General features: G+C 47.8%; 1 protein-coding gene across 5 annotated transcripts in view; it reads left to right on the top strand.

Annotated features, from left to right (window-relative positions):
• Positions 1–10,000, top strand: part of LOC125047763 (ras-associated and pleckstrin homology domains-containing protein 1-like) — a 159,137-nt gene that overhangs the window by 128,967 nt on the left and 20,170 nt on the right. For 4 of the 5 annotated variants that reach the window (XM_047646192.1, XM_047646195.1, XM_047646196.1 and 1 more), the window contains exon 3: positions 4,453–4,533. The exons of the other annotated variant lie outside the window; for it this stretch is intronic. In XM_047646192.1, the coding sequence (XP_047502148.1) occupies positions 4,453–4,533 (81 nt within the window). The remainder of the gene's footprint in view (positions 1–4,452; positions 4,534–10,000) is intronic. 5 annotated transcript variants of the gene reach the window in all.

Raw genomic sequence — 10,000 nt, forward strand, 5'->3', positions numbered from 1 at the left:
TATGTAATGCTAAAATTAATTCCAGATGCAATTGATTCAACCTAGCTGCGCAATAGCAGCACTGACATTGTCCAGTGCTTGTGTGTAAAAAGAAAGACCATCTTCTGTAGGAATAATCGATTTGGATTATTCCTTTTTTGGATGTGGGTAAGGGTAGGGGTGGGGGGGGGGGCGGAGTCGGTGAATAAGAGAGGAATGCTCGCGTGCAGAAACTCACTCTGTGTCAAGGTCGGACTTGTTAAAGTTCTTTGGCACCTTACCTGTTCATTACGGCTGACTTGGGGTCGTGTGATGTGCCTTTGGAATGGCCAGCGTTCCTAGAAATTCTCTTTTAGTTCAATATATTTCCCAAGGTCAATGCAAGATAGCCTTGAACATAGAAAGGGTTGTGTTGGGTTTGGCCAGGTTAGGTTAGTTACACTTTTAATGCTAATTGATAACGAAAAATCACCTGTACTTCAGAGGAAGTAACTTTCGACAGCAAGAAAGGTGTTCAGTAGATATATAGATATATCAAAGATAGTTACCATACTGAAAAAGCTAAGACAAGGCAGAGAGCGAGAGAGAATCCAGCTTACCTGTCCACGTGTGACGCAGCAGTGAGTAACAGATTTAATCTCCATCAGACAAACCAGGTCTTCCGTCCGCTGTCTCCGTCCCTCCGACAGCAAGGTTACGTCAGGCCATCAGGTTGATAGCACCCCCTCCACCTCCACTTTCCCTCTCCCCCTCCACCCTCATCTTCCCCTACCGTGCCTCCCCGTCCTCACTTGTCCCCCGTGGTGTGTCCCAGGGGTGTGGAAAGGGGGAGGGGGAGGGGGGAAAGCCGCAGCTGAGCTATGGGTTCTTCCCCTGTGCCGCTGCTATCACGTAATTACTGAATCCTGAAAGATTTATTGGGTTGACGCGGACACCCGAGGCCCGCCCGTGTTAATATTGGAACAGCGCTTGTAGGTTATGGAATAGTGAAGGGAGGGCAAGGAGGAAGAGGAGGAGAAGGAACAGGAAGAGGAAGAGTAAGAATGGAAGAGAGGCGAAGATGAGGAGAAGGAAAAGAAACAGGAAAAGGTAAAGTGAAAAAACAAAAAAGCAATAAACATACCAACAGCTGCACAAACGACAACAGTTATGAAAAAGCGAAGAGGTATGAGCAAGTGAGGATAGGGAGAAAGAGTAGAGAGGAAGGGAAGGAGGAGGACGGATGTGGAGGAAGAAAGGAGAAGGTACAAGTGCAGAGTGAGCACGTCAAGAGCGAAGGTAAGAAAGATGGCGAAAGGAAGGGTAGGTATAGGGGAGTGGAGAGCAGATATCGACGAGGAAGGAAGAGGAAGGGGAGATAGGCATGTGAGGGAAGGAAGGCTCGACTGAGGGGAGGAATGGGAGATAGACAAAGGGAAAGGGGGCCAAGGGGAGGAGAGGGAGCGGGGAGGTAAACGAGGGGAGCGAGTGATGGAGCGAAAAAAGAGGAGCTAATGGGAGAACAGGAGTCCGCGGCGGTCACCTCCCGCCACTTATCAAAATGAGGGCGGAGGGCGCGGGCGGGCGGGATGTCATGGGCGTGGTCCATCCTATCTTTACTACCCACTCTCTGTGCGGCTGACTGCCTCCCCCTGTGCGTGAGAGAGGGGGGGGGGTGTCCGCCGCCCCCGCCCGTGACCCCGTGTTTACATCCTTCCTCAGGCGGAGGGCCTGGCGATCGGCGGTAGGGGTGGTTGGGGGCGTGGGGCGGGGGTAGAGGTGCGAGTGAGATGGGAAGGAGAGAGAGAGAGAGAGAGAGAGAGAGAGAGAGAGAGAGAGAGAGAGAGAGAGAGAGAGAGAGAGAGAGAGAGAGAGAGAGAGAGAGAGAGAGAGAGAGAGAGAGAGAGAGAGCGGTGGGATGGGGAGGAGGGGGGAACTGGCTGCCAGACAGATTCAGAAACAAAAAGGGGCCAGAATACGTAGGTTTAGTTTATCTACTGACACATGGATGCGAAAGCCCCAGGAAGTTTGCCTGTCGGCGGTACCTCCCTTGTTTACCTATGATTAACACTCTCCCAGCTTCCCCTCTGCCGCTCCCGCACCCCCTCCCCACCCCAAAAAACGGCGCTGTCATGAGTGACAAGCAGGCGGCGGCGGCGACAGCGCAGCTCGAGATAAGACAGGACAGCGCGGGGGCACACACACCTCGTTTCTTGCTATTATTTGCATAAGCCAGGAAGCAGTTCGGAGAGATAAAGTCAGGCCTTGAGTAATAGCGCCGCTCGCTCCTATTAACTAGCGCTGATGATGGCACGGGCGCTGAGTCAGCCGTCGGCGGTGATTATGCCGTGACGAAAGGCAGGGAGAGGGGAGGAGGAGAAGGAAGGGGAATGAATGGAGGGAGGGAGAGGGGAAGAAGGGAAGGAAGACGTGGAGGGAAAGGCATGGAAGGAGACAGACAGACAGACAGGTAGGAAGATGTAGATAGCTGTGGAAGGAAGAAATGGAAGAACTGGTAAAGATGGGAGAAAAGCTGGAGAAAGAGAGAAGAGAAGCACTGTGGTAGACGAAGCGGAGGGAATAGAAGGAAAAGAATAGTCATTGTTGGTGAAGTGCATGGGTGGAAGTGGGGGGGGGGGGGACTCGGAGACAGAACGAATTGTACAGAGAGGAACGCAAGCAAATTGTGTGTGCAGGTTCATTCTAAACAAACTGAAGATAAAGCAGTGAGAGAGAAACAAGTAAACACGTATATGCCTATTCGTGTGTTACATTGTTCTTCCCTTCGTTGTTTTATTTACAAGTGAAAGGCAATCAAATGTATGCGGACAAGAAGGGCAGGGAGGCTGTTGGTATTGGAAGGATTGTTGTCGGAATGGAATTAATAAAACGAAGAAAATTGACAGGCGTCTCCGCTAAGAAGGGTTGAAAGCGGAAGACGTGCATGTCCCCATTGCCTGTCTGGCAGTTGTTAGAAGGATTTCTGAGAGGAAAATTACCCCGGGGCACGCAGATGCCCGTGCCCACGGAAGGAAGTGCGCACATGTACGAACGCATTCGTATTCATTCATTTACTCTCTCTCTCTCTCTCTCTCTCTCTCTCTCTCTCTCTCTCTCTCTCTCTCTCTCTCTCTCTCTCTCTCTCTCTCTCTCTCTCTCTCTCTCTCTCTTTATCTCTCTTTATCTCTCTTGCTATCTCTCTCTCCCCCCCTCTCCCACTCTCTCTCTCTCTCCCTCTCCCTCTCCCTCTCTCTCTCTCTCTCTCTCTCTCGCTCTCTCCCTCTCCCTCTCCCTCTCCCTCTCCCTCTCCCTCTCTTCCCCCCCTCTCCCATCCCCTCCCCTTCCCCCTCTCCGTCCTATTCTCATTCCCACTCTCTCTCCCTTTCCCTCCCTTTTTCCCTCCCTCCCTCACATGCATCTGATCGTTCTGACTGGCTTGAGCTAATCAGCAACAGCTCATTTGAACGTGAACAACCTCTCCGCTAATTGCATTGTGGTTGAATTACTGTTGGCCCGTTGAGTGACGCCGCTCCGCCTGCTCTGCGATGGATTCAAATCTTCGCGCGCCTGGATTGTGAACTGCTTGTTTATCGTCGCTGAAATGTTGGAATGGTCTGCTTTGCCTTCGTTGTTATTGTTGTATTAATAATAATGATTGTGTTAATGAGAATTGTTTTATTTTTAATTTTATTTTTTTTTGTCACTTTTGTCAACATCTCTATTACTATGGTCATCACAGTCTTCATTTTTATGGTAATCTTCATCTTCATCACACCGCTATCACATCATTATCATCAATTTCATTACCGCTATCACCTTCGCCATCACAGCCACAATTAACTGTTAGACTACTCGCACCCACCACCACCATTTTTGACCTAACTCACAAGGTCGCAAGGATTTGGGTCGAACCGATATCCTGGGAGTCCTTCGTTCTTGGCCCTCACCGGGAAGGTCGCTGTCGGTTCTGCTTTCCCGGACGAATTTAGGCGCTGTCTAAGTGTTTGGAGTTACCGGGAGTTATCTCAAGGCACTGCGAGTCGTTTCGAATTATCGTGGCTTATTTTGAGTTATATGGTGCGTCATCTCTGAGTTATTACGAGTCGCCACGAGTCATTGTTCGTCAGAAGTGTTATCAATGTGTAATGCAGGGATACGGGCGTTGTAGATGGCCTTTTTGAGAATGGGGAATTACTGCGCTATTGATCCTGCATGTTAAAAAGGATGAGGTGTTGGCCCTACTTTGTTACCCATTTGACACGCCCATTGCTCCTCAACCACACCCACCCTCCCCTTTTTAGCCACGCCCATAGTATGTCTCCCCCCCCCCTGCCTGTCTCCCCTGCATTCCTCCCTTTTTATCTTTCTATCGTCTCCTTCGCCCTTATTTGTTTGCATTTTATCATACAACCTTTTTAACTTCCAGAAAATTAATGCATCAGCTCGCCAGCATTACTTTATATCTGAGGCTAATGTCTGTGTTTGTTTTTTCAGGTACGTTCCGAGACTGAGGTTTCCTCTTCCCTTCCGTGGAGCTGCTTCACAGAGCTTCCAGACAGCTTCACTCTCGTGCTGGTAGAGTGAACGCTTTTGTTCCTAAGAGAGAGAATGAGTGAGTGAAGGAGTGTGTGTGTGTGTGTGTGTGTGTGTGTGTGTGTGTGTGTGTGTGTGTGTGTGTGTGTGTGTGTGTGTGTGTGTGTGTGTGTGTGCGCGTGCGTGCGTGCGTGCGTGCGTGCGTGTGTGTGTGCGTGCGTGTTTTCCTATGTTTCGTTTGCCCCACTCCACCATCGCTCTCCCAAGCAACCAAGCTCATCACGAGAAAGGAAGAAATGAGGTTCGTCGAATTTTAGTCCTCGTGTTCCCTCCGTTACGGATTCATTAATCACAAAAGAAGGTCTCACTCTCCCCTTCCTGAAATATCAATCTTTAATTTGAGGCTTAATTAGGCACAGTAATTACTCGACGTTGCATATGGGAGTTCATGACGGAGATTAAAATGATAACTCCTGTGTAGGAAATAATTAAGAGGTTCTTTGTGCATGACCACATGCATTGAGCGGATTGTGTGAAAAAGAGGAGACCGTATTTTCCTTCCCTTTCGACTCTCCGTCTCACGTGAATTATTGTGGAGCGAGAATGCTTACCTGCCAAAAGAATTGAACAGATAATCGCACATTTATGAATTTACAAAAAACAACATGATAATGACCTTGTAGACGTTGATGATAATTATGGAATAATGATGATGATAGTAACAATGACAATAGTAATAATAACGATAGTTATTATTGTATTATTATTGTATTATCATTATCATTATAATTATTGGCCAAATCATCGGGGAGTTTCTGTGTTTAACCCAATCGCCACGTATGGCAAGAATACATGCCATGCCTAATGTAATACAAGTGTATTATTGTATTTACACATAGATGGCTCTACAAGAGCTTAGTCACCAAGGAGTCGGTTATTAGTCCTACCTGTCTCACCTGTTAACACTTTTCCTCGACTTTTGGAAAGGGTCATTTGCATTATTTCATTGTCTTCAATGTTATCGAGATTTTAATTATTTAATAATCATAACATCAATAACAATAATAACAGTATCGATGTCAACTATATTAAAAAAGAAAAACCCATTTTCCCGCCAATTCAAGGAATGTGGAAATCAGGATCGGTCACACGGGCTACTGATGACTCCGTGCCGGCTGAGCACATGTGGAGCAATCTGTATGTAACAACATTCACAAAAACTTACAGGGGACAGAACATAAATCCGGGGCGATTGGGTTAAGACCGCAGGAATATTTCCGAAAAAATAAGGCTTGAACTTATTGATTTTGTGGCGAGGTCTCTTGGTGTCGGCATTTCGAAATCCTGGATTTAATGCAACTAATTAATCAAATTGCAGCTTTTCTTAGAGGGCCGTAATTGCATTACCCCCCAACCCCCTCAAGACGAGACTCATTAGTGTAGGGTAATGAGCTGACCGTTTGAGATATTCCCTGTGCAAGTTGCATGTACAGTGGAGAAGGAGCGGGGCTCGAATGGAAAGGGGGAGGGAGAAGGAGGAGTAGGAGAGAAGTAGGAAGGATGAAGGGAGATGTGGATGGATAGGGGGATGAAGGAGGATATAGGATGAAAAGAGAAGGATAGGGGAGGAAAGGAGGGAGAATGATGGAGGAAGAGAAAGAGAAGTAGGGAAAGCTTGGAAGGGATGGAGGAGGAGAGGAAGGAGGAAGAGGGGGGAGAAGGAAATGAGGGATGGGTGATAGGGGGCTAGAAGGAGGAAGGATGAGGGAAAGAAATGCAAAGTAAATAAACAAGGCCAAACAAAGTAATGTAAAGAAGAAAAAAAACATAGGAATAAGAATATGAAGAATGAGAGAACTCATCCGTAGAATACGAGGGAACAAAAGGACATGTCGAGAAGTAGGCAGCTTTCACACGGCCTCTTTGTGAGGGGCGAGGGAGAGGAAGAGGGAAGGGAGAGGAAGGGGGCGAGGTAGAGGGAGAAGGAAAGGGGGGCGAGGTAGAGGGAGAAGGAAAGGGAGGGAGAGGGAGAGGGAAGGGAAAAGAAAAGGGAGGGCAGGGGAGAGCGCGAGGGGAGGGAGATGAGGGAGGAGGAGGAGGATGGGGAAAGGGAAGAGACAGAGAAGGGAAAGAGAAAGGCAGAAGGTTGAGGAAGGAAAAAGGGAGAGGGAAGGAAGAAGGTTGGGGGAAGAGGAGAGAGGAGGGAAGGGGGGATGGGTGAGGGCTAAGGAGGGTAAGAGAGACGAGGCGAGAGGTCGGTATTCTGATCTTTGTCTCATTTTGTTTCTTCTTTCTTGGTCCTCAAGGAAGGCGGTTTGGAAGGCTGAGTGTGACGATTATACAGCGATGATGATGGTAATAATAAGGATGCCAATGATATGATAGTAATGATGAGGATGATGATAATATGATGGTGATGATACTGAAATGGTGGTGATGATGGATAGAGTGATTCTGCTGACGAGGATGAGGATGATGCTTGAACATTTTTATAAACTAATGGCTGGATTACTTAAAGTAATTATCTGTACCTGGAAAAAAATAAATGTTGAGGACTTTATGATGATGGTGATAGGGAATTTTTGTGTTTTATTTTTAAGATTTGTTCTCGGACTGAGAAAGGGTATGATGGGAGGCGATAATGATAACAAGTTGTAATAAGTATTAGATTGGTCATAAGATCATGAGTATACCAAAAGACACTACAAGACACACACTCAACAACAACAACCAATAACCGCTATTAATGGCCAGGGATTCTTAGCTCACGATGATGAATGAAGGAAAATATAATAAAGTAACAAATATGAACACAGCAATTATTGAATGAATGCAGGCAACGAAGCGTGAGGAAGAAAATCACTCCGCCAAGAGAAATCACAAGAAAACAAGAAAGAACAAAGGCATAACACAACATTATTACCAAAGATCGAACAAAGAAGAACTTCCGAATCCGACGTTATTCACCGCCGTTTTTGGCCCACCAATGTCATGACGTTATTATGGAAAAGAAAAAAACGCCTTGTTTGTTCGTCCGCGATCGAGTCGCAGCCGCAAGACAATGGGTTCGAACGGCGGGAAGTCCGATGAAAGGGAATTGGGTTTCGGAAATGGGATAATGCTAGGGCGAAGGCACGCGCCGATAAAACGAAGGAAGGAGTGAACAAGAAGAAAGATTCAGTGTCGAAGGAATGACAACATTGTATAAAACGGAGAGAGGGAAAATTGAATTAGAAAGTGAAAAAGACGAGAGAGAGAGAGAGAGATGAGAGATGAGAGATGAGAGATGAGAGAGAGAGAGAGAGAGAGAGATAAGAGAGACGGACAGACAGATGGACCGACAGACAGATATTAAAGTGAATCTTCCCATAATGTAAAGGAGGGATATGGTCAGGGGGTCTCAGAGGGGGTGCGAAGGAGTCCAACAAAAGGTCGCAACCGGACCCCCCCCCCACATATACCCCCCACCCCACCCTTCCCCACGGAAGGAAGTGGCCGCAGGAAATCCTATAAGCTGAAGGCAGTTCTGACCTACTTAACCCTACGTCTTGTCGCATATATTAAAATGAAAGGCGAGAAGGGTGGGGGGGGGGGTCAGGAAGTAAGGGCGAAGGGGGGGAGGGAATGATAGAGGGAAAAGGATTAAAGATGTATTAATGTTCGTATCGGGGAAGAGGGAGGAGTGAAAGAGAGACAAGTAGAGAGTGACAAAGAGAGAAACGGAAACGATATATATATATGGATAGTTAGATAGGTAGATACGCACAACACACACACGCACGCACACGCACGCGCGCACACACACACACACACACACACACACACACACACACACACACACACACACACACACACACACACACACACACACACACACACACACACACACACACACACGCACAAACAAACAAACAAACAAACAATGAGGAGAAACAGACACAGAAAGAGAAGGGGAGATGGAGAGAGAAGAAAAACAAATACAGAGAAAGCAAGAGGCAGGAAGTGGAGAGATGAAGAGAGAGAAGGTGACAGGCGAGGGAAAACTAGGGGGAAAGGACACGAAATAGGGAGGGAGGGAGGATGGGTGAGAGAGAGGGTGAATGAGAGAGAGGGGGAGGGAGGGGGAGAGGGAGAGAGAGGGGGGAACGGGGGAATAATTGGAAGGCTATCGAAAGGGGTCGTGATCCTTCGCTAAACGAGTGTGGTGTTTGGCGTGCGAGGTGGTGTGGCTGCGAGGAATGGATGATGATTTGACGTAGTGTCATGTAATATAATAGGATAAGAGAATGATGAGATGATGCAGTGAGGTGTCTTGTCATGCGACGAAGGAGTAGTGAGGTCAAGGCGTCATGAGAGATGAGGGGATGGTGTGATGTGATGTGTTGCCATGAGGTGTGGCGTGATGGATGTTTTCATGCAGTGTGGCTGTCATGTGGTGTGGTGTCATGCGGTGCTTGCGAGGTGTGTTCTGCGGTTAGCCTCTGCGAGCGCGCCGGAGCAACCTGGACACCTGGCTCCGGCCACACCAACTCGTCTATTTCCAGTTGCGGATCATTGATTGCAGCCTTGCTCAATGTTGCATAATTCACATGGCCCCCGCTCTCCCTGTCTACCTGCTGCCTTTGCCAGCGCTCCTGCAACTGCTGCTACATTGCACACCGTTATGCGAGGTGCTGGGCGCTGGGAATGGCGCCGAGGCTTCAGGTGCTGCGAGGCTGATGCTCGGAGCGGCCAGACGTGGCAGGAAGGCGCGCATGCGGCGCCGCCGCTGCTTGCGTGGGATGACGGGCGTTGTTTGGGATGCAGGGCGATGTGGCCGAGAGGCAGCGAGGGTAAGACGGGCTTTCGCTTGGCGCTGCTGATTATGCTGTTGGTTTTAGTCCATGGAAATACATTACACCGGGAATGGGTTTCCCCTAAACCCATCTGGAGGGAAATCTCAAGCCTGGGAACCATAGCAACGAGGCAGCAGAGCAAGCTAGACGTTTTCTAGAATCTTCCTCCGACCTTGAGGACTACATAGAAAGAGCCCCTCCCTCGCGATGACCTTGCAGTGACTGAGCGAAGGAAGCCGAAACACGGCCTCAAAACAACGGAAACAAGTGCGTCATGCTTGGCGTCGCCGCCAGGTACATCTGCTGACGGGAGAATTAACGCGCGTCATTTTTACAGCCTAGTAATAAACATTTGACTTTATGCGGTTCGCCTCGGAACGACACGAAAAATTGCCTGCGCAAGATCGAGAAATGATTTAATCGCGGATTCTTGATCACGCACAATGGTGAGAATCCGAATGGAATTCCCTGTATAGATTGGTTTGTCCTGATACTGCACGAACATAATTAGAAGGGGGAGGGAGAAAGAGAGATTGCGGGAGAGAAATATATATGTATATATACATACACATATGTATACATATATATACATACATATATATACATACACATATATATACATACATATATATATACATACATTCATACATATATATACATACATATATATACAC

Source organism: Penaeus chinensis, chromosome 42 (assembly GCF_019202785.1).
Source record: "Penaeus chinensis breed Huanghai No. 1 chromosome 42, ASM1920278v2, whole genome shotgun sequence".
NCBI classification, from domain to species: Eukaryota; Metazoa; Arthropoda; class Malacostraca; order Decapoda; family Penaeidae; genus Penaeus; species Penaeus chinensis.